Source organism: Pempheris klunzingeri, chromosome 1 (assembly GCF_042242105.1).
Source record: "Pempheris klunzingeri isolate RE-2024b chromosome 1, fPemKlu1.hap1, whole genome shotgun sequence".
Classification (NCBI taxonomy): domain Eukaryota; kingdom Metazoa; phylum Chordata; class Actinopteri; order Acropomatiformes; family Pempheridae; genus Pempheris; species Pempheris klunzingeri.
In genome coordinates, this window is record NC_092012.1 from 9,736,591 (window position 1) to 9,759,748 (window position 23,158).

The window sequence follows — 23,158 nt, forward strand, 5'->3', positions numbered from 1 at the left end:
CCTGCATGTCTTCACATAAATCCACAGGAAGCTGATGGTAGACCATTTAAACTGGCGGAGTCCAATTAAGAAGTGCTGCACCTCCTCAGTCTGCTCACGCACTGTTGGAAGAGGAGCTGGGCGCGCGCGTCGTGCACACGCGTGCTTGCCTCATGTTCCACATTTGATGAGCCCGATGATGATTTTTTAATGTTTTATTTCAGTCCGTTTTGTTCCCTTAACTTATAGCATGGGTTATTTATAGTTTTAATCTTTACAGTTTATATTACTCTGCCACCGTTACAACACAACCACAAATAGACTTCATCATAATAATGATAATAATAATGACAATAATGATAACAATGATAATAATAATAATAATAATAATAATGATAATAGTAATGATAATAATAATAATAATAAGAAACATGCTTGCCTAGTTTAACAATGGTAAGTTACATCCAAATGAAACGTTAACTCGTCTGCTTGACCTGACACTGGCTTTTCATGCAGCGACATGACGTTCAAATAATGTATTTTATAGTTCAAACATATTTTAACGCGTACTTATGATCCTCGTCAAATAGTAATCTAAGCCCTGAATTAACTCTATGTAGACCTGCATGCAGAAACTGTGCATATCCACCTACTTCGTGTGTACAAAGTAACTTGATAGCCAACATTAATCGCCCAGTTGCATATCTTTACTATTTTACTCTTGTTTAGAAATTACAGTTTGACTTGTATAAAGACACTATATGTTGTTGTTGTTCATATATTTATATACATATCCAAATGCATCTACTTGTAGCCTATGTTCACTTAGTATTTAGTCCTTGTATTTATCTGCATGTATATTTCTATCAAATTCGCTGTATGTGTACACGTTAATTGCAAAATAAAACTGATTCGGATTTTCTAAAAACAGCATTATTAGAATAAATAAATTATATACCATATCATTTGCACCAAAGCCTTTTTTTAAACCCTTAAATCCAAAAATGAACATTGTTTTTAAATTCATTGAACATGAATCCAGTGCATGTTGTCGTCGCCTCCCACTGTGAACACCAGGGGGCGACGACGTGACTTAAAGTTCCTCCTTCGTCCTGAAGGGGGCGGAAGTGAGTGGTAGCCTATTTAAAGTGGAGCCTCCAACGTTTTCGGTCCTTTTCTCACCGACTGCTCTCTCCTCAAGTCACAGAATAAGTGCATAATGCAGAACCACTTCAGCTGTTCACTAATCTCCACCGCCATGGACCACTGTAAGTATATTCTGCCCCTCACAGTGAAGATAAACAGCAGTAACTGTTCAGTTTTGGTGTAAAGTCTCTTCAGTGTGGACACGTGTAAGAGAGCTGATGCCATTTTGTATCGAGTCAGTGTCGGATACCTTTTAAAGATCCCAGTGCAGCGTTATCCCACGTAACAACAAGTAAACTTAGTGAGGTGATTTAGCCAAACTAATGTCCAGTATCTTCAGGAGTTTCGGGCAACAGGAACCATTTAAAAAGGGACTTGAAATTTACTACAGCACCGGAAATGCCTCACTGCTAGCTAGCTAGCTCCGTAGACTGTGCGTGGTTAATGCTAATTTGAGTTTTACAACATTAGTTAACACTAAATGTATTAATCTCATGGTTGCGTAGAGTTAACAGCGAAACTATAAAATGGTCTTGCTGATTTCAATTGGTTGAAATTGTGTTGTTGGCTTACACAGATAGTTGTACTGTAGGAACTTTACCCGGCTGTGACTAAGCCTTAAAGTTAAGGCGGCATCAATCAAAAGCTATAACATCAGGGATTAATTTATGATTTTTAAAGTAAATCATTCGTACAATCCACTGCATCAGAAGCTGTTTCGTCCTTATGATTAAAGAAATACTCTATACAAACCAATACTTATGAAATAACATAGCACATGACGTCATCACAGTTCAAAGACAGAGGTGTATCAGTTTGTCTTACGTGAATAATTTAGACAAGCTTCATACAGTTAACAGGAGTTTTCATTATAAAAAGGTACTGCTCCATAAAAGTGCACTGTGCTTGAAATTTACATAAAATATCTGCTTTTAGTATATGCAGTTCTTATAAATGACTCTAATGTATTTTTTTTTTCTCTCCTTATTGGATCATGTTCAGATGTTGGACCCCTGTTTGAGCCGGCTGAAGGATGACTGAGCTGCAGTAAACCGTCCCAGAGATGTGCTGTTACAACACTACAGTCTGCCATGGCAGTGTAATAAAGCGGGTCTGAGAGGACCTCTACCAGCTGCATCAAGTCACGAGTGAAAACGTATGTAGACATGCTAACTCTGTGGTGACTCGCTGCCTTTCCACATGGTCACAAGCTGCATCTTTGACAGCCTGGGCTCTCTGCTGTGAGAGATCCCGGGTTTTAAGATTTCAGATGCAATATCAAATGTCCCTGCGCTTTCTGTCCGCCTCTTTTTCTATGGCGTCTCAGATTGAATTGGGGAGGATAAATCAAAAATACAGTCTATTGACATGTTGCTCCCATTAAGAACTGCTTCAGCTTTAATCATTCGTTTCTGCCCATGAAACCAATCTATCTCAGCATATACCACAGATGGGTAAAGCGCCTGAATGTTTTGCCCTCCCTCCCCTTTCCAGGCTCAAGGCTCCAGCTTGAAGAGATTAACCCGGAGAGAAGTTACTGCAGGAGCTGGAACCTGTTGAGCTGTCTTAGAATTGTTGCTTTGCAGGTGAGCACTTTCTAATGCACTTAAAACTATTTTTAATCTGGGTTGACTTCAATTTGCATCCACTGATAGACCTGAAGCAGGCTGCATTGGCTTCTGGGTTTGCATAGAGATGCTAAACTGAGCCTTCCTCGCGCTTTCTGACTGCTAAATATAATAGCAACCCAGATTGAATGGAGGAATACATGAGCTTTGTTGGGCATGGTCCAAGGGCAGATTCACAGTGCTGCACACTGCTCTTGCATTCAGGTCAAACGTTTACAGAATCTGTACATCAAACTACCAATTTGGTCCCTGGACATGTCTGGTCAAAACATTGTATATTTGGACATGCCAATATGTGGCCTATAAAAGCATTTTTCCATTTACTTGCTGTGTCTTAAGATCTGAAGGCACAACTGCTCATTGCCATTTATTGTCTTTATGCAGGTAACAAGACACTGCAATCACCTGATGGGTATTGGATCCATGGAATCTGTCAGCAGGATTTCTCTTGCATACCTAGGCATTGAAGCAATCTGAACCAGCATGCAATGCGTCAAACTTGACACCATTTGTTTTTGTTTTTTTTGAGAAATAAAGCTTTAACTTTCTGAAGCATGGTTGTGAAATCAAACTTGATGCGTAGTGTTGTACTCTGTATGTTGTGATGAACAGAAGCAAACGATCTTCAGTTACTGCTGTCATACTAGCCATTGACCGAAATGCATTCTTGGAGTGGAATACCAATATTAGAGTAGCCTGGATTACAACTTAAAAGTGCTATTAAGACCATTTTTGAATAAGTTGTGTACAGAAATTTGGTTCATCTCATTCTTTAAATGCAATATTTTGCTACTGCTCCAATAAAGTACCATGTTTTTTCCTAATCAAACATTTATTGCATAAGTCAACCACATGTAAAAGTTTAAAATCACAAAGATGGGCCAATAAGACACCTGAAATCACAAATTTAGGTCAGTGCAGAAACCTGTTAAGCTGCATTTAAAAAATTCTAAATATTTTTACAAAACTTGCTCACACAATTTAGTGGTGAGAGCCATTACATGTGTCACATCCTTCCTCTATCATCTTTATAAGAGTTATCCTTAACATTAAACCCCTAACCTCTGGATACACTTGTGAAAGCATATTGCAATGCTATGAACCAGAGTTCAGAAATGCATCTTTTGCGTTTAAAATGCTACGTCCTGTGCCGCTGATGGCTAGAGCAACTAACTCAATACTTTTTGGGACGTTCTCCTCAAAAGGTGTGCTGGAGTTATGACCGAAACCACATCAGGAAGAGCCGTTGCACACTTGAGCCTAAAACCTTCACGTCCTACAAAATACAAGGATACAACAACCTTTACCCCCCTCGAACTCCGCCTTTGCTTCACCTTGTCATCCAGTGTGTTTTGAAACCTGATCTGTGGGCATCAGGAGACAACTCAAAATGTCCACCCAAGGCCTGGTCTGGGAGGGGGAGTCCACGTGAAATGAAACTGGTGCATCAGCCTTGGGAGAGTCAAGACACTATTCGTCAGTCTTTTCTTCTCCTTGGTAATGTCTGTATTCTGGCTTGAGCTCCCAGGTGTTTTTATGTGTTCCCTTCACATTGTAGATGCCAATATCACGCAAGATTTCCTTCAAGTAAATCTAGAAGAGGAGAGAGGCCAAATGTGAGAAAATATTAATATATTGTCATTTTTCTGAGTGAAGCATCACTAAAATAACTCTATATAAGCATCAATTCTTGAAAAGATAAAGCTACACCAAATAGTATTGTTTGAAATCAGTAGAGCAAAGTGGTCTAAACCCAGCCCTCGTGTTGCCCTGTAATCTTACCACAGGCTGCTTGGTGATATCCACCAGGTCTTTGATGTTGTAGTACTGGTGCTTCTCGAAAGCAGAAAACAACATGTCCAACACCTGCTGCTTGTCAGCTCTCGCTCTCTTGCCCTCTTCCTTCTTTTTCCTCTCATACTCCAGCTGCAGCAAAAAGTAAACAGGCAGCGGTCAGGTACCACATAATATCAGTGGATTTGCATGTCTTGACTAATGAAACTGGACACTCCAGTGTGGGATTTATTTCTTACGTTGTAAGTATGGTTGGCCACAGGTTTGTAGTTGTTGGTGACGGGATTCTGCAGCTGTTGTGACAGCCTGACTGGCTTGGAGGACTCTTCAATTTGTAACCTGTTTAACAACAAGAATTACTTTATTTTCCAAGTACAATACATGACATACATTCTAACTCTGCAATTAATACTGGTGCTTGCCTATGTGACTATAGCATCTTTAAAACTGGAGAGATTCAACCATTGAATCTTTAATTTTTCAAATATGAAAAGTGTTATACTGTTTAAATACACGGGGGTTTCTTTTCTTTTTTTTAATATGATTTTGAAAATACCCACCTCTTCAGCTTCATATAGCTTTCACTAACAGCAGGTCTGCACTCTGCTCTCTGCACCACCACTCCCTCCAAGGCTATTTTATCTGGAAGAGATGAGAGTTAATTAAAACTTCAACAGGAATTGGAAGTCCATATGTCCTAAAGCACTTTTAGTGCGTGTTTACTTCATAAGTAGGGGAAGGTGAGCGGTTGCATGTGTGCAGGAGGAGACATGAAAGAAGACACGACTGATGAGTTTAGTGAAAAAAACAATACACTCCAGAAACAGAATTGGCTTTTGATAGTGGCATGAATCTAGCTCAGGCCGGAGTCTCCTAAAGTTGAAATAAAGATCAGATCAGATAGCAATCAAGGGTCAGTTTCAGAAACTCAAATGAAAAAAAGACAAATCTTCTGAATAAAGTTCTTTTTCTCCTCTATAAACACATAAAAACAGCTTCTATTTCTATTGGAATTTTCCAAACGGCTTGTCTCATATCCACAACTGCTTTATTAGTTTCACCATTTAAAGAAAACTATGTGAATACACATATTGGGGTTAAATTCTATGAAAAAAGGAGGAAAAAGAACTCAATTCAACCCCACATCATTGAGAGCACCACTTTTTCACATCAAAAAGTCTCTACATTAGTTTTGAAGGAAGCTTGGTAAATCTGCAACTGCCATGTACGTATAACACTTTGGGCAGTCAGATCTTCAAATCTCTTTGCCAAAGCGATGTCACAACTGGAATTACAACCATCACCACAAGCAGATAGCTGCTGAAGCGCAGTGTCGACCATTCTGACCACAGACTCATTTTCATCCTCCAGTCAAGATGATACAAACTGAGTGCAGAAGCTCCATATGGCAAACCTGGGTGCTACATGAGCACAATGTGTCTAAAGTTTTTATACCAATACATGCATCGTCCAAAGCATGTATGTGTGTTACTATTGTGATGCTACAAAACGCCATTCATTCATAAAAATAATAGACACTCGGGGTGTCTGATTCCTAGTGGTGCAGCTTTGTCACTCACTGGCGAAACAGAGGACTCACCTGGACCTGCCCCTGCCCCCGAACCTGAGCTGCTGCAATCAGATCTCTCTTCTGACTGGCCTACAGGAAGGGAGGGAGGGATGGTAAACATGAAAATACAGGGGGTTGGAAGACGGAGGGAGGAGGGGATCGAACAGCAAGAACCACACCCAGGGTTTAGTCGCATACGAAAACGTGTGATCACACAGAGCCTCTCGGTGTAATCTCTGATGAGTACACACACGTGCATGTGAGCGAAGCAAGCATGCCCTTACGTCAAGCGAGCACAGATACCCCTTCTCGCCACAAATGCACATCCTAAACAGGGCTGCACATTAGTGAAACATGAAACAAAGCACATTTTCATGTGGCAAAAAAAAAAAAAAAAAAAAAAAAGTCTCCAGTTTAAAAGTAAATGGGTAACAGTGCAGCAGTAATTACCTCTCTTATCTTTTGTCTTTCCTGTTAATACACTGAATTTTATACATTGTGCTGCCTTCTTGGCCAGGTCTCCATTGAAAAAGAAGTTTCATATCGTACTTATTAAATGTGATTGAAAAAAACAGGACTGCGCAGCCCTAAATCACACACATACACACAAAAGATGGTGTCCCAAAGTAAGCACAGCAGCACAAGCTCACCAGCACCCACAGCAAAAAACACCTACATTACATCCAGAGGGCAGACAAGGCTAGTGAAGTTCAAACCAAACCAAAGAAACACATGCACAAATTAAATCAACGACAAATTCAGTGATGATTTGTGTTGATATTGCTCTACTCTATGTTAAATGAATCCAATTAGGACCATTGTGCCTGATCAATGCAGTCCAGTCTACTAAGAGGTGATTGGGAGTGGACGGAAAAGGTCAAACTTACAGGTGATCAAACACAAATTTCCAACAGACCAGCTCTCTTTTATTTTCCATTGAGTGTTCACGTATCCACTATGATTCCTTACATATGCTGTTAGGACTGTGTACAACCTCACACTCTGTTGAGAGTTCACAGCACACACAGACAAGCAAGGCAGGCAGGGGAAACACTGTGCATGAAGACAGCAAGCCGCACAAAGAGTAGCAGGATGGGCGCCTCCACCACCTGATCACACAGAACTTACCTCTGGGCTCCAATACAAACAGATATTTCACAGTACAGAAAACCAATAATGAAATCTGTGGATTGTTACGAGCGCCTCGGCTTGCAGCAGAGTGAAACGCACCTGATGGCGTCTCGGTGAAGACCGCCAACGTCTGTCCTCCTACTGACTGCATAGTGAACGGGTGCTCACGAGGCGCAGACACAGTCTTATCATCGATACCCTGAATCACGGTCAGCTCTTCGTTCAAAGTAAAGGACACCTGTAAGGAGCAGTATCATCCACATTTAATCTTTTCAGCTTCTCTCTTTACTGTTGATATTACTGCCAGTTATCCTGTGTTCAGTACAGAAGCAGACATACATAGTTGTACTGTACTTAGAATTATCAATCAAAACCATGTTTACTGAATTGGGCAGCATAAGGAACCACAATTTACTGGCATTAACTGACAGACTACATAGTAAAAACTACTGTTTTAGTATTGCATCATTAATGCCACAAACAAACAGTTTTATAGCAAATTAAGTTTTGCAACCTGTCTAGAATAATAAAGTAATGATCTCCAAGAACTACAGAAGGTAGAATTCTTACATTTAAATATGCACAATTCAAATTGCAACTAAAACACAGCATTATCCAACTCATGTACCAAACACATAATAATCTGAAGATATTTTGGCTCTCAGTTAAGCTGTCCATCCTTGAGCTTGGCCATACATGGAGGATGGGGAGACAAAGGGGGGTCACAACATCCTGACTGTGAGAAAGACTTCTACACAAAATATTGCTCTGCATGCATCAATACTTGTCTTGAACATCACGTACCTCTGCTTTTCCTTGGTTTCCTTTCCTTGAAAATAAGAATGAGAAACATGAGAATTAATTGATTGGCGCGATTAACAGCATTCATTTAATCTGAAATACATTCGTGATAGTATAACAAAACACTTTGTTCACCACAGTGATTTTATTATTCATCAACACACATTAAATTTAATTTTTCTCTCTTCCCTTTCCCCGTGTATAAGTACATGCTAGTGTACAGACCACATCACTTGCTTTAAACACAGAGACCTACATAAATAACTTAAAACTTCTGCACTGTTATTGATGTTAAGATGCTTCACATACTTGCAGATTCGGAGTTTCCCGACCTCGCCTCTGCCAGTTGCTTTTGCCCATTGTTGAGAGAGGTATTTGGGCACCTGCAAGAAGAAGCATGGATGTATTTTAGAAGGGTTGCTTTCACATCTTGACAAAGAGTCCATGAGGAGTTAACATGAATAAATGCGGTCATTTCTCACCGCTAACTGTCCGAAATCTCAATAAAACAATGCAAAAAGTATTTTCAACGTGCTGTCAGGATGAAGTTATACCCAACTTTCCCGAGATACCATGTGTGCACCCTTCGACGGTCTCTTGTTAAACCGATAAAGTTATGGTGTGTTCAGCATCTAAGACAATTCAGTTATAAGTAAGTTAAACTATGAACAGTTTAACTTAGCTAGCGTTAGCTAACTTAGCCAACGTTGGCTACAGCGCACGGTTTCTTTCATTGTAGCGGAGTATGCTAAGCTACATTAGTTAGCCTTCGCTGTGTTTGAATAATAACTGCAGCTTTATCTCATTAACCGGTGTTATCAAAAGAGTATATACGCACCTTTACGAGCCACACGCCCATGTTCTGTTTGGCACCAGTTAAATCCACTTCTCCCTTTTCTGACATGTTTTAAGAAGATGCCTCTGCTAGCTTAGCGACACAACTGACACGCATGCGCACAAGAAACAAGGAAGTGCAGATCACATCGGCAATACGTCATCCAGAGTGGGATCTCATCATGATGTGTCTATGGTAACAGCGTCCACACTGAAACAAGCCGATTTAAATGGTCAGCGCTATGCCACAGAGGAATTGGTTGCAACAGGATTAAATCCATCGCTGAGCTCTGATTTGTTGCCCAACCATGTCCTGAAAACAGCACAGCACAGCAGCAGGCTAGCCCCTTTGCTAACAACAAGGTCGGGTAGAAAAAACGTATAAAATCTGTTGTGATCTGACGGTAAACTTGATAAATATACTGATAATAATAAATGAACTGATTAAAACAGTCAAAAGAGGAGGGGAGACACGTTTGGCTCCTGTCTGCAGCTACACACCCCAGCGCTGTGAGCAGAAGAGCCTCAGACTGTGATTACTCTGAACAGTATGCGTCAGAAAGACTTATGATATAATATATTTAAAAAAACGTTATATTTACCCCCTTTTCCCTGACGCTATGGCTCTGAATAAGTCGCGACATGAAGCCTTGCAACTAGACATCTGTCACAGCACCCATCTGTCTTTCAAAGCGGTCACGCTCTTAGTTATGCATAACTTTAAGCCGAAATGTAATGTAATCGGGTGAGTTATATAAAATTCACCCCCCATACAGTTGTCATGAATGAAAAAATTACCAATACTGACCAAAAGCTTTTTGTACCAGGCAGTCCAGGAACTGCAGTATTTGCACCTCCGCATTGGCTTAATTGGCTTAATTTACCAGAACCTGAGGTCACCTTTCCTTATTTTGGTTGATTAGAGTGCCCTTTACTTTCGACCAATCAGAGTGCTTCTTTCTTTTGGCCAATCAGAGAGCCCCTTACATTTAACCAATCAGAGCCCCTTACTTTCGACCAATCAGAGTGCTTCTTTTTTTCGGCCATTCAGAGCACTTATTTCTTTTGGCCAATCAGAGAGCCCCTTACTTTTCACCTATCAGATTGCTTCTTTCTTTCGGCTAATCAGAGTGCGTCTTTCTTCCAGCCAATGTTTCTTTCTTTTGGCCAATCAGAGAGCCCCTCACTTTCGACCAATCAGAGAGTCCCTTACTTTTGGCCAATCAGAGAAAGAGAGAAAAAGATAGTAGCGACACGAAGACTTTGCGGAATGCGGAAGTATTGTATCGTCACGGGCGAGCGATAGTTCCAATCAGGTAGATCCGATCGGCAGACAGTGACAGTATCCACACTTAAACAAACCAATTTAAATTAACAACACCATACCAACGAGATACTGTGGAGTTGGTTACACTAAGATTTAATTTTCACATTCGCAGATCTCTGATTTATTCCCCTGCCCTATCCTGTAAAAGATCCTGATGAAAGGGTTTTATGGCTTCAAGCTACATGCTAACGCTGTATGCTCATGTGGTGGCCGCTGCGCCGCTCATCTGCTGTGTCTGAAATGGCCTGCACCAGCTTAGTTTATTTAAGCCAAAACAATTTTACTTGCATAAACTTAATATTAACCGCTGCAGACTGTTACTAACACAGATGCTTTCAGCCATAGCACACACAGTGCAGGACAGCGGCAGAGAGTCTGTGAGCGCTCATCCTCCTTACAGTATCAAGGTACGGCTAATGATTTCATAACAATTCATAGCCTGATAAAGATTAGCTTGTAGTTGGACACGTGTTCTTCATAGACTACTAACAGGTGACTACTGGCAAGAGCTCAAGCTACACTGACTGGGCTAACGTAAGCTAACCTTAACTTGTAGGCTGTAACGTAGCATTAGCTTTGTCAGTTGTCAGAACACAGTGCTGCTGCTAGCTAGCATACTGTTAGCAGAGCAGGACTGAAAAGTAAAATATCTCAGAGGTAATTTGTTGACTTGGGGACTCAATAAGGTAAAAACAGGTGTTGGTAGGACATGTCTGACCACTGAGTGGGTTACTGAGGGACCTTAATACACCAGCCTGATGCTGGAGAATGTAGGGATGAGACTGAACGTGGATGAAATTAATCTTTTCCATGTATGCACTTTTTAGGTCAAGCAGAGTGGATGTACATTTGCCTAACATGGCGTCTTCAAGTCATTTATAAAGTAATTTAATTCAGGTGGTTTTCTTTTGACGTTGTTTTGTTCTGCTATTTTGCATTAAAGTCTACGGAGAGTGTCGCTTGTTCTCCCCCAGAAAGCGGACGGTTAGTGACGCAAGTTACCGGATGTGATGTGATCTATGGCGGCCCTGAAGGTCCATCTCAATGTTACACTTTTCTTCCTTTACACCATGTGCAGCATTCCCTAACACGCCCCAAATGGTTAATAACATAACTCATACTGGTTTACGAAAAAAACATTTAATCAACTAAAGAAAAAACAAAGCATTTCACAGCAATCTGTGAAAAAAGTGTGACATAAAATCAAATTAAACAATCCCAATCTTACAACAGGCTACATTACTTACAGGGTTGAGCATTGAGGGACAACGGTTTTTTGTTGATTTAGTTTGCCCAAGAGAAGCCAGGTTTAAGAAAAGCATTTTCCAAAATCGTCACTCAAACATCAAATAACACATAATGGGGCTAAATTAATTAGAAAAACAAAAACAAGTACTGGTCAAAACTTTAACAGGTGATTATCCAACTCTCAAAAGATAACCAGAAAAACTGTACATTAATGTAGCAAAATATTTCAATTATTTGAATGTTTCCCTCTCTATCACCAGCTGTAAATATCACATATATAACAGCTGGACTCTTTGAAACTTTTGAAACATCTGCTGCAGCAATGCAACCAGTCAGCAATATCAAGTCCCATAAATGGACGCGTTTGCTATGGTCTGTTTAGTCCAGTTTAGTTTAAATCACAGACCAACATAAGATTCAATTCTCCATTTGAGTAACACGAGCATCCGTAGAAACATAATCCACATTGTACAAAAAACCTGTATGACAATGTCACCAGCCAGACTGTAGCGGTACGTCTGCTTGTTCAAATAAGTTTCTCGCATCTTGATCATTTCTTACAGGAACATTCGGTCCTTGCTGTGGGAGAACCGTGTGTTCAGCTCCTGAGATTTCTTCAGCAGCCGCTGCTTCTGCGCGTCATCAAAGCGATTCACCTGCAGGTCTGCGTCCCGATCGAACGGTCTCCTCTCCACCGGTATATTAGCCGTCTCCTTTGCTTTTTCCTTCATCGTCTTTGTGTGCAAAGTCATTAGAGACTCAGCACGTTTAGACTCCTAATAACAGGGAGTGGGTGAGAACATTTTAGTCTTGACTTTAATGCAAACACTTGTAAAATGCATTTATTCTGGGATTAATTGTATGTAGGGACATGTAGGAAAAAAGAACGATGAAGTAATACCACTCACATTATACTTGGACACTTTCTCTGCCATTTCCATGTCCTTCTGGGAGACTTGTGGGACGTCATCTTTCTCCACCTCACCCTTCTTCTTTTTCTCAATGCGTTCCTATTGTTCAAGAACAGACCGGTGAAATGTAGGGAAGTAATACATAGGCTACAATGCATTTAATAAAAACGGTCAGATATTTCTGATCTACCCTCATCTTGCGCTCCCTGTCTGCCGGTGTATCCGTCCAAATGGAGCGATCCTTGTTCTCCGGGCCGGACTTCTTCTTGAAAGTTCGAGCACCCAAGCCAATGTGCTGCAGCTCTGGTGGGAGCTCTGTCATCCATGTTTCTCTGGTCACCACTTCAGGAGCGTCCTGTTTGCACAGAAATACACACAAGAGCAAATTCACACAGCAGAGGAGGTTAACGTGTTATTCTGTTTACATTTTTTTCCTATTCAGGGGTCAATCTGCAAGCGTTTAACTGAGGATTTACTGTGTTACACAATGCAGATTAAACTCACTTCTCCTGTCAGCTTCTCCTTCATCCTCTTTGCCCTGCGCTCAAAGTCCAGAGCCACAGAGTCTTGAACAGGCCCCTTAAACGGCACGGGCCCGATCACATCCTCATCCTCTCCCTCGCTGCTGGAGGGCTCAGCCCGGTAGCCTGGAGGTAGGGCAGGACCCGGGAAACCCTCTTCGTCTTCACCATCATTATTATCATCATCATCATCATCTTTTTCATATGCTGCTCTGCGAAACCCAGGAGGCAAAGCTGGTCCCAGCACAGGAGGCCTGAGGGGACACTATGAAGTTACAGCTTCCGTAATTAACTATTTATCCACATCTAACTGTTTACACATAAAATCCAGTGGAATATAATGTAGATTTAGTTTTCTCACCTTTCTGGTGACATCTGTTGCTTCTTAAACCCTGGAGGCAGAGCTGGTCCAAAGAAACCATCATCTTCTTCCACTTGGTTCTTAGTGTTCTCCGCCCTGCTCAGAAGACACATGTCAGTGTTTGGTTTAACCAGACATTTATTTTCGTAGCTTCCAGTCCATTAATGAACTAACTTTTCTGCTTCCTTGTGTCTTGTTTTGGCTCTTTTGGCCGCCACCTCCTCTTCACTCTCATCCGAGGAGCTCGACGGTTCTCCCCGTTTATAACCGGGAGGCAAAGCGGGACCAGAGACTGACACAGAGGGAGGGAGGAAAAAAAACATTAACTATCAACCGTTAACGGATCTACACAACATTTAATCCATACTGAGGAAAGATATTTGAATCTTACATCCTTCCCCATTGTCGTCGTCTTCATCGTTCTCCTCCTTTCTGAACATCGGGGGTAAAGCAGGTCCGATCGGTTTATCAGACGACATATTTGGCACTTATTTCCTAAGTCACGTTAGTCTGAGCAATTTATATTTAAGTTACCCCATAAACACAGACGAGACAAGAGCGAAGGACGAATTTGACCTTTCACACAGGAAGTAAACAGTGAAGCTTCCGTTTGGTCAAGCTTGCTAAAGATAAACCGCACTAATACCGGAAGTAAGTTATTTTGCTTCAAAAATAAAGGCAAAAAATTATATGTTTGATTTCATACACTACACTTGATCCTGAGAGTGTTGCTAGTTATTTTTCATTTGTTTGTTTCTTCTTAACTTGAACCATAATTCACTCTTTTTTACCATAATGGTGTAATACACTCTGGAGTGCTTTGACTGAATAAGTATAAGTAATATTAATATGTGTTAATAACATGTTAGTATGTTTGATTAATGTGTCCTTTCTAATGAGTGATACATTTATAACTTACATTTTAGAATATTCCTTTTCATTTGTAATGTCTTTTTTTTTTTTTTTTTTTTTTACTACTGTGCAATACTTGCAATATCTGGCTTAAACCGGGACCTGAGAGCGTAATTTCGTACCACCCCATTTGAAAATGTGTGTTGGTATGACAAATAAAGTTCCTTGAATCCTTAAATCCAATACACACGTATATATTTTATATTTCCTCATGTTTTTATATTTGTTATATCTCTTGTTTTTGCACTACTTGTGTGTCTGCCACTTTCTTTCTGCACCTTTTCTGTCTCTTCTGTTGGTGAATATCCCCTGTGTGGGATAAATAAATGTTTTTACTTTCCCTATATTTTACACCACTTTTATTTAATACTTAACAACTGTTTACATCTTCAAATATTTCTTACTGTTTATACTTGCACAGTATATAATATATTTATATAATTATCTCTTTCCAAGCTGCTTAACATCATAGCAGTATATGTATTTATTACCACACAACCTGTAGTGGGGCCTTTTCTACACAACCAGTCTTCATTACAGTGTATTCAGTTCATCATTACTGTACACCTGCTACCACACTACTATATTCTTACCACAGTATCATGTTCTCCCATAGTATTATATTGAATTCAATCAATCATACATTATATTTTATCCCCATATTTCCCTGTATTTATCCATTTATTTCTACACTATTTTATATTATATCCTAATTTTAATTTTTACTTTTATTTGCGTGTTTTTTCCTCTCTAATCTTTGATATTTTAATTACCTGTAGTAGTTGTGCACATGACAAATGCAGAAATTGATCTTAAACTGACAGCATGGAACAAACAAACAAATAAATAAATAGTCACCAGAAAACACATAAAATAAATAGTGATGCATAATGCATGATTTCATTTTGTCAACTTATTCGGTAGAAAAACATAAGAATTGCGAGCTTCATTGATCTCATCTTTATTTCAGTTGTAGTACTTGTGAGTCTTCCCCAAGGTTTTATTTTGAAAACGGAGGCCGGAAGTTGTGTTTCTATATTATTTTAACTAACTAGACAGTGGTCCTGTGTCGTAGCAGATTTTGCAGCACAACACACAGTCCCTGCGTGTGGGGATTTCAAGAGGACATCAGATAGGTTATGAAGATATGCCCAACACGATTTAAAAGACATTTCCTATTTATGAATTTGTAAAATGGGTAAAAAGGACAGAGGAGATCGGGGTGAGTTGCTAAGACTACGGTATAACACTTAAGTAGCTAGCTAGCAGCTAACTGTGTTTCAAGTTGGGAGCTGAAAGCCTCCTTTGATTATTCCATTTGTTGGTATCACTTGTAGTGAAGGTCGTCTCCTCTTATTTTAATACTAATATGTATTTCCTATGGTAACATGACGTCTAGCAATACTGCGAGCTTCTTCTATTGTAGCATTGAGGTAAAGAAGTGATACATGAGATGCACAAAGTGGGATTTCATGTGGGTCTAATTGATATCTATCAAACTATGGATTGTAAAACAGTCTAAAATGGCTAAATGATACCTCTAAAAGCAGGAATCGATTATAAACTATAAAACCTCGTGATTTCAGTTCGTCTTTTAGCACACAAACACAAGTAGACGTGAACCTCTGTGCTCTAATGTTAAAATGCTAAACATTGTCCGCGCCTGTAACTGAGAATGTTTTCTTACTCGTGCTGTCATGCTTACAGACAGGAAGACCAAAAAGCGTTTCTATGAGGAGGAAGAAGATGAGGAAGAGGCAGTGGGCAGCGAGTCTCAGGAAGCCATACCTGCTGCTGCAGGGAAGCAAGTGGATGAGTCCAGTATAAAACTGGATGAGTATGGAGCCAAAGACTACCGTCTGCAGATGCTGCTGAAGAATGATCACTCCTCACGCCCCCTCTGGGTGGTACGACTCGTTTGGATTGTTGAGAAACCTTACAAATGAAAAGACTTGTGGCCTTCTTTCTGATTTCACTCTGTTTTATTTGGGGTGACTCCTCTCCTTCCTCTCTTGTTCAGGCCCCAGATGGACACATCTTTCTGGAAGCCTTCTCACCAGTGTACAAGTACGCCCAGGATTTCTTGGTGGCCATTGCAGAGCCAGTTTGCAGGCCAAACCATGTCCATGAGTACAAGCTGACGGCCTACTCCCTGTATGCAGCTGTCAGTGTGGGGCTGCAGACTTCTGATATCGTGGAGTACCTGCAGAAACTCAGCAAGACATCTGTACCAGATGGAATCATACAGTTTATTAAGGTCTGAATGAGAGAGTATCTGGTGTGTTGTACAAAGAGTTGGGAGAATATTGGACATTTTCCAGCTGTGTAGTTTTTAATGCCACGTGTGCACAATTTGGTTATTTAATTGCTGCACTGTCCTTCCTTGTCTCAGCTCTGCACAGTGAGCTATGGAAAAGTCAAGCTGGTGCTCAAGCACAACAGGTAAAATCATTTCAACAGCCATTCCCTCTGTCTTTGCCTTTTGTGCTCTTCTTAAACTGCATTGTATATCCACCCTCAGGTATTTTGTTGAGAGTGCCTTCCCTGACGTGATCCAGCGCCTTCTGCAGGACAGTGTGATCCGTGAATGTCGTCTCCGTACCGCAGACGGAGCTGACACTGAGCTTATTACTGAAGTCATCCACAGCAAGTCAGCGGTACTCCATCCAACATCTTGTTTTTTTTACTCACACAATCCTTGTTGGCGTTACCCCATAACGTTAAGAAACATCTGCTACATGTCTGGATGTGTCTATATTGCACATTATTGCACACCGTGTGCACAAAGTGTGGTGTAGTATTGCCCTACAGTGCATTGTGATGTGCTGTACTTCACAGGTTGGGGCCAACCAAGCAGTTAGTGCTAGATGGCAGCACAACCAGGATGTTTAACCTATGTGTAGTCTCATTCAAAACTAGATTACGCAAACATTTGAACTAAATCCCGTCGGTGATGTGCTGAAAGATAGCTGGTGATGCAGGAACTGAACAGTCATATCAGGCTCTTAAGGCTTTTTCTAACCTGTAAATCATACTAGCGTCTAATTGAGGTGCAATAACGAGTCAAGTTTTAGAAAAGAGGCCCGACAGGAGATATAACTGTTGTCCTGGTCGTACACTAACAGATGTCGCCTTCTAACAGATCTCCAAGTCTGCTCAGGAAAAGGGAGGTACTTCCACCTCAGAGCAGCCCAGTGATGGACAAACCTCAAACCAGCAGGTCCCTGAGGACATCTTCAGCTACTATGAGCAGATGGATAAAGAGGAAGAGGAGGAGGAAGAGACCCAGACCGTGTCTTTTGAGATTCGCCAGGTATGCAATCTGATTTCATTATCATTATCATTATTTTTTTTTTGTTTTTTTTTTTATTGTTTAGCTACTTATGTAACATTACTGCTGACCATGTTTTATAGTATACAGCTTTAATATGTAAACATTTTTTCTGTCTTGCTTGAATTTTTCATGGAAATATCCATTAGTAATTTTTTTTTTTTTAGTTTTGCATTTATTTGTCTGGGTCTGCAACTAACAATTACTATAAATTTCAAGCAAACCCAAAGGCTGATTTGTATACTGCACAGATAATAACCTGGTTCCTTGGAAAATCTAGAATCTAAAAACACATAATATGCTTTGTACAATGTTTAGAAGTTATAGATTCATACATTGAAATTGTTGAACTAAAACCTCCAAGACAGAGAGCAAAGGACTGTATATCTGATCACTAGTCTCTTAAAGCCACAGTTTACAGTATATTTTGTGGCTTTATTTCAAATTAAGTCACTTTTTTTTTGTGTGTCTGTCGCATTTTTCTCTGATCTGGTGTAGGAGATGATTGAAGAGCTGCAGAAGCGTTGTATTCAGCTGGAGTACCCCCTCCTAGCCGAGTATGACTTTCGCAATGATACAGTCAACCCGGACATCAACATAGACCTGAAGCCCACTGCTGTGCTGCGTCCCTACCAGGAAAAGAGTCTGCGCAAGATGTTTGGGAATGGACGTGCTCGCTCTGGGGTCATCGTGTTACCCTGCGGTGAGACAGCTGGTTTGAAACATTGAGTGACAAAACTGGAAGAACACGGCCAAAGTGTTTAATCCCAATAAATATAACAATCTTGAAATTGCAAGTATGGCATGTATGATATTAAATGCCTATATGAAAGAGCAGATATTCATGTGTATTTGATAATTTTTTTTATCTTAATGTTACAACACACCTACAACCATTACTGTTACTATTACCAGTCTTTTGTTCTCAATTGTCTCAATTGTTTTATTTTTCCAGGAGCGGGTAAATCCCTGGTGGGCGTGACAGCAGCATGCACTGTGCGTAAACGCTGCCTGGTGTTGGGTAACTCCTCGGTGTCAGTGGAGCAATGGAAGGCTCAGTTCAAGATGTGGTCCACTATCGATGACTCTCAGATCTGCCGCTTCACCTCGGACGCCAAGGACAAGCCCATCGGCTGCTCAGTGGCCATCAGCACCTACTCTATGCTGGGTCACACCACCAAGCGCTCCTGGGAGGCTGAGAGGGTCATGGAGTGGATGCGGAGCCAGGAGTGGGGACTCATCATACTGGACGAGGTGCACACTATCCCTGGTGAGCTGTCACATCACTATCACATCAGTTTTCCAGACAACTCAATACTATCTTCCAATGTAAGAATAATTTCGAATGATGCTTTGGGATGTAGATTGGTGATATTTATCCACACTCTAACAATAATTCTGTGTTTTCTCTGTAGCCAAGATGTTTCGGCGTGTTCTGACCATTGTCCAGGCTCACTGCAAACTGGGGCTCACTGCTACATTGGTCAGGGAAGATGACAAGATTGTGGACCTCAATTTCCTAATTGGGCCTAAGTTATTTGAGGCCAACTGGATGGAATTGCAGAACAATGGCTACATTGCCAAAGTCCAGTGTGCAGAGGTGAGTCTTGCAGTATTACACCAGAAAGAAGATGGGTCATAAAAGATCAGATTTCATGACGGCTTTGATTGTGTGCTCCTCTCTGTGTAGATTTGATAGATGTTGTGTCGTTTAAATTGGACAGATTGAAGAGTTGTTTGGAGCCACGTGGATTTGGGCTGGTGTCTCACATGTATCAGAGTGTGTCCCAGGGATGTAGCCATGGCTCAATGAACAAGTGATCTCTTTGTGGACAATAATATCTCAAAGAGCATACATTGCAGTTATATAAACCTTAATATCATATGACTCGGTGATATTTGGCTCTTTGTTGTAGCTGCAGGCTAGATTCAACCATTGGCCTTGTGCCAGAGATCAAGGATTAATGAGTTTTCTTTTACTATTTTAGGTTTTCACTTTTAATTTCTAAATTAAAAAGTTCTCTTATAAATTTAGAACAACCCTCCGGAATAATCCACCACTACGTACAACATACTTGGTACATGGTTAAAAACTGCTCAGATATGTACTGATGTTCTCTCAACCTTTTTATAGTGTTTTATACTTGATGCATTACCAAGTGAGCATGTTCCACGTGGTGAAAGCTACCTGAACAATGTACCCATGTCTGTGCCTCAGGTGTGGTGCCCGATGTCTCCAGAGTTTTACAGAGAGTATGTGGCCATTAAGACGAAGAAGCGCATCCTGCTTTATACCATGAACCCCAATAAGTTCCGCGCCTGCCAGTTTCTCATTCGCTTCCACGAGCGGCGCAATGACAAGATTATTGTCTTCGCCGACAACGTGTTTGCCTTGAAGGAATACGCCATTCGCCTCAACAAGCAAGTTATTACTTTGAATGTTTCAGTGAATCGCCTGTTCAAATAAGATTTCTTCATGTTTTTAATTCTGCTCTCTGCTCTTTTTCTTCTCAAGGCCTTACATCTATGGTCCAACTTCTCAGGGGGAACGTATGCAGATTTTACAGAACTTCAAACACAACCCCAAGATCAACACCATCTTCATCTCAAAGGTAAACCAATCAAACTACAATGGATGTACAGAGTATGTGTACTGCACTCATTCAGCCACCACGCGCCCTCTTGTGGCTATGAGAAGACACACCAGTGTTTCTAAAAAACCTGATCATGATAAAATCGAAGCATTACCTGAGTCTGGCTATTTACAGCAGTCTACTTTGCACATAATGTGTATGTAAATATACATACTCACAATGTCCAGTATGATATCATGTCACGTTAATTATACGGGTTCTGTGCTGTTCACATTTTATTGCTTGACATGATGAAAGATTTTCTCTAATTTGCACCTCGGATTCAGATTCTTTGTGAAAGAGAAAACCAGAAACAAGATTTACAAGATAAAACAATAAATACATACCGGCACAGCACAATTTGTATCACATCCCTTTTACCAAACAGGTTGGAGACACCTCATTTGATTTGCCAGAAGCCAACTGTCTGATTCAGATCTCTTCCCATGGCGGATCACGCAGACAGGAGGCCCAGAGGCTTGGCAGAGTCTTACGAGCCAAGAAAGGTCAGTCTGTCCACACAAAAACAAACTTTGTTTCTTATGCGTGACACATGCTGACATAAGTTATTCTCACTGCACCTGTGTGCTTGTTTAGGAATGGTGGCAGAGGAGTACAACGCATACTTCTATTCACTGGTGTCCCAGGACACCCAGGAGATGGCTTACTCCACCAAGCGTCAGAGGTTCCTGGTGGATCAGGGATACAGCTTTAAGGTGTGTTCAACCACTGCAGTGTCTAATCATCGCCACACAATTTCACGTTATGTGTGTTTCCTCACCGAATTGCTCCTCTAATTACATTCTGTGTATGCACCAGATACATTTCTTTGATCAAACTCACGGCCCATACTCATACAAGTCTGCTCTCACAGTTTGGAATAATGACACCTAAGGGAAGGTCATACTAGACATAAAATCTGAACATGCTAAAAGTTATTTTTACTTAGTTTTTAACATCAGAATTTAAGTACAGTTTGATGTTTCTTTAAATAAACAAAGTGGCTTTTCGTTCTCTGTTATCTATGCACTTGTCCCAGACTAGTCAGGGCCTGATATTATGTATTCAAAAGTGTTTGGTTTCATCAGATCCAGTCTGGCTGGACTCACCAACATTGAAATCGGAGTTATTCTGGCAACAGAGTTTATTTTAGAGGGACAAAACAAAGAATGAACCAGAAAAGAAGCTGGTTTTACAAAAAGGGTCTTCCACTCAGAGATAAATTACACCAGAAGAGAACTCCACCTTTTCTGTTATAGATATGTGTCCGTACAGTTATTATTTTGGAGGACTAGAGTTCATATAAAATGACAAAATGCATGGAAAATGTAATGAAAAATGTGAACAAAATGTGACCTAAATGTAAACTAGCTGTATGCCGTAAAGATAACTATTCCTTAAATGTATTTACGACAAATTTGTCAGGACAGATAGGAAAATGTTCACGGATAAGCAAACCTGTGTGCATGATCCTCTGTCTTTATGTGAAGCCTCATTCTTGTCCCATTTACAAATTCCATGTCTAACGCCAGGGACACACTTCCTAATTCTAACTGTGCATCGCTGCTATCTTCCTGACTGCTGTGCTGTCAGCCAACCAGCCCTTCTTTCTACGTTGAATTTGCCCTTGATTATGGCTATCAAAAAAAAGCCTTGTTAATAAATGAGGCGATCCTGTCCACAGAAATGCTACATGCTCATTCATTTTTAAATTATACAGGAAGTTTTGAGTTGACAAAAATCCAACTCTCTAGAGTAGCGGCAGCCTGTGCCGGCACCTGAGCCGTGTGGCGGATGGCTGCTCTAACCTGTTAACATGGACACGGAAAAAAAGACAACAGGTTTCATGCACTGCTCAGGTAGGCAGTGTGTTCTTGAGATAAGATGTCATCCTCCTCTTCTTTGATAGGTTATCACAAAGTTGGCAGGTATGGAGGAAGAGGACTTAATGTTCTCCTCCAGAGATGATCAACAGCAGCTGCTTCAGAAGGTCCTAGCTGCATCAGACCTGGATGCTGAGGAGGAAGTGGTGGCGGGCGAGGTGGGCGCACGACCACAGGTGAGGAGTTTCATCAAATTTGCACCCAGAAAGCACTCGGACGCAATTGTCCTTGCATGATTATAATTGCACCTTTTGTAAATAACAATATTTTTCACCTTTCTTTTCTATTCTTGCTTCCTTATCAGTTCTCACGGCGAGCAGGCACCATGAGCTCCATGTCAGGCGCAGATGACGCCGTCTACATGGAATATCAGAGTCGAGGCAGCAAACTGTCCGCGGCAAACAAGGGCGTCCATCCACTGTTCAAGCGCTTCAGAAAGTAGATGCACCGGGTGAAACCCTGCCACCTAAAGACTCGTTCAGTTGCAGCAGGGTGATAGGTTCCATTGATGTCCACTGAGGTGAAGCACCAGGCTACCAGCAGCAGATTCAGATAGTCCAGCTGGTCTGGGGAACAGAGGAATGACTGGAGATAAACTGAAACTGAATATTACCTGAAGCTAATTATGATATACATGGCGTACGTTTCAGACCCAAATATCTGTATGCATGTATGTAGGATGAGAGTGGATGAGTACTGGAGTGTGACTGATGGGTGATGGTTAGCCCTTCAAGTATTTAAACATCAGCTCTCAGTCATTTGGCAGTGAGAGGAATAAACGTGTCTTATCTACTGTTAGTGGCTGCTTCACTGAAGACAGTATCCGAAAAGGAAAACCAAGGATATCTTGTATGTATATTGGACTTTTGTCAATACAAATTTTTGTAAATGTGTTTTATGAATTAAAACATCACAAATTAAACCCACACAATCCACGGGCATTTATCCGTTCCTGCAATCCCCACTGATGTTAGTTTTCCCTAATTATGGATAAATATATTCAGCAATATGTTTTGTAAAAGAACATATTGTAAAAGTATTTCTTTTTTTCTGATTCTGAAAAATCTGGATATGAAAGTGCCTAATATTTTTATTTTTTATTCTGCTAACTATAAGGGAAAACTTGCTTACTTTACCAGCGCACCGGT

At 40.7% G+C, this 23,158-nt stretch overlaps 3 protein-coding genes, 1 long non-coding RNA gene and 2 other non-coding genes across 7 annotated transcripts; 4 read left to right on the forward strand and 2 right to left on the reverse strand.

The window, feature by feature from the left end:
* The first annotated feature begins 1,134 nt into the window (after positions 1 to 1,134).
* Positions 1,135 to 3,324, forward strand: LOC139204989 (uncharacterized). Its single transcript, XR_011584451.1, has 4 exons — positions 1,135 to 1,247; positions 2,128 to 2,281; positions 2,620 to 2,711; positions 3,138 to 3,324. It is a non-coding gene; the product is annotated as an uncharacterized lncRNA (long non-coding RNA).
* LOC139206759 (small nucleolar RNA SNORA31) lies at positions 2,337 to 2,473 on the forward strand. Its single transcript, XR_011585014.1, has one exon. It is a non-coding gene; the product is annotated as a small nucleolar RNA SNORA31 (small nucleolar RNA).
* On the forward strand, positions 2,765 to 2,897 carry LOC139206755 (small nucleolar RNA SNORA31). Its single transcript, XR_011585013.1, has one exon. It is a non-coding gene; the product is annotated as a small nucleolar RNA SNORA31 (small nucleolar RNA).
* A 242-nt stretch (positions 3,325 to 3,566) lies between the features above and the next one.
* gtf2f2a (general transcription factor IIF, polypeptide 2a) lies at positions 3,567 to 9,008 on the reverse strand. 2 transcript variants are annotated; one of them, XM_070855303.1, is made up of 9 exons: positions 8,888 to 9,008; positions 8,359 to 8,432; positions 8,053 to 8,077; positions 7,348 to 7,486; positions 6,148 to 6,207; positions 5,108 to 5,189; positions 4,787 to 4,886; positions 4,536 to 4,679; positions 3,567 to 4,346 (listed from the first exon to the last, which is right to left on the reverse strand). In XM_070855303.1, exons 1-9 carry the CDS (start codon positions 8,951 to 8,953, stop codon positions 4,224 to 4,226), a joined length of 813 nt encoding a protein of 270 aa, XP_070711404.1. In that variant the 5' UTR covers positions 8,954 to 9,008; the 3' UTR covers positions 3,567 to 4,223. The 2 variants fall into 2 exon arrangements, with proteins under 2 accessions (XP_070711404.1, XP_070711428.1); XM_070855327.1 differs by lacking the exon at positions 6,148 to 6,207.
* A 2,288-nt stretch (positions 9,009 to 11,296) lies between these two features.
* gpalpp1 (GPALPP motifs containing 1) lies at positions 11,297 to 13,828 on the reverse strand. The gene is made up of 7 exons (XM_070830215.1): positions 13,643 to 13,828; positions 13,426 to 13,543; positions 13,252 to 13,347; positions 12,874 to 13,144; positions 12,560 to 12,724; positions 12,367 to 12,468; positions 11,297 to 12,234 (listed from the first exon to the last, which is right to left on the reverse strand). The coding sequence occupies exons 1-7, from the start codon at positions 13,728 to 13,730 to the stop codon at positions 12,016 to 12,018; spliced, it is 1,059 nt and encodes a 352-aa protein (XP_070686316.1). The 5' UTR covers positions 13,731 to 13,828; the 3' UTR covers positions 11,297 to 12,015.
* A 1,407-nt stretch (positions 13,829 to 15,235) lies between these two features.
* On the forward strand, positions 15,236 to 22,927 carry ercc3 (excision repair cross-complementation group 3). The gene is made up of 15 exons (XM_070835811.1): positions 15,236 to 15,385; positions 15,871 to 16,070; positions 16,184 to 16,420; positions 16,556 to 16,605; positions 16,685 to 16,820; positions 17,306 to 17,476; positions 17,993 to 18,197; positions 18,450 to 18,764; positions 18,910 to 19,094; positions 19,713 to 19,915; positions 20,010 to 20,106; positions 20,516 to 20,633; positions 20,725 to 20,843; positions 22,037 to 22,186; positions 22,315 to 22,927. Exons 1-15 carry the CDS (start codon positions 15,358 to 15,360, stop codon positions 22,450 to 22,452), a joined length of 2,352 nt encoding a protein of 783 aa, XP_070691912.1. The 5' UTR covers positions 15,236 to 15,357; the 3' UTR covers positions 22,453 to 22,927.
* Positions 22,928 to 23,158: the final 231 nt, after the last annotated feature.

What these genes read in the sequence shown, in the direction of transcription:
- gtf2f2a (XM_070855303.1), bottom strand. Translation starts at nt 8,953, where the DNA reads ATGTCAGAAAAGGGAGAAGTGGATTTAACTGGTGCCAAACAGAACATG. An exon ending in TGGGCGTGTGGCTCGTAAAG is followed by an intron (nt 8,433 to 8,887) that starts GTGCGTATATAC and finishes TTCTTCTTGCAG; the next exon opens with GTGCCCAAATACCTCTCTCA. An exon ending in GAAACCAAGGAAAAGCAGAG is followed by an intron (nt 7,487 to 8,052) that starts GTACGTGATGTT and finishes TGCTCCTTACAG; the next exon opens with GTGTCCTTTACTTTGAACGA.
- gpalpp1 (XM_070830215.1), bottom strand. Translation starts at nt 13,730, where the DNA reads ATGTCGTCTGATAAACCGATCGGACCTGCTTTACCCCCGATGTTCAGA. An exon ending in CAACAGATGTCACCAGAAAG is followed by an intron (nt 13,145 to 13,251) that starts GTGAGAAAACTA and finishes GTGTCCCCTCAG; the next exon opens with GCCTCCTGTGCTGGGACCAG. An exon ending in AGAAAGTGTCCAAGTATAAT is followed by an intron (nt 12,235 to 12,366) that starts GTGAGTGGTATT and finishes CCCTGTTATTAG; the next exon opens with GAGTCTAAACGTGCTGAGTC.
- ercc3 (XM_070835811.1), top strand. Translation starts at nt 15,358, where the DNA reads ATGGGTAAAAAGGACAGAGGAGATCGGG. An exon ending in CCAAAGTCCAGTGTGCAGAG is followed by an intron (nt 19,095 to 19,712) that starts GTGAGTCTTGCA and finishes TCTGTGCCTCAG; the next exon opens with GTGTGGTGCCCGATGTCTCC. An exon ending in ACACCATCTTCATCTCAAAG is followed by an intron (nt 20,107 to 20,515) that starts GTAAACCAATCA and finishes TTTACCAAACAG; the next exon opens with GTTGGAGACACCTCATTTGA.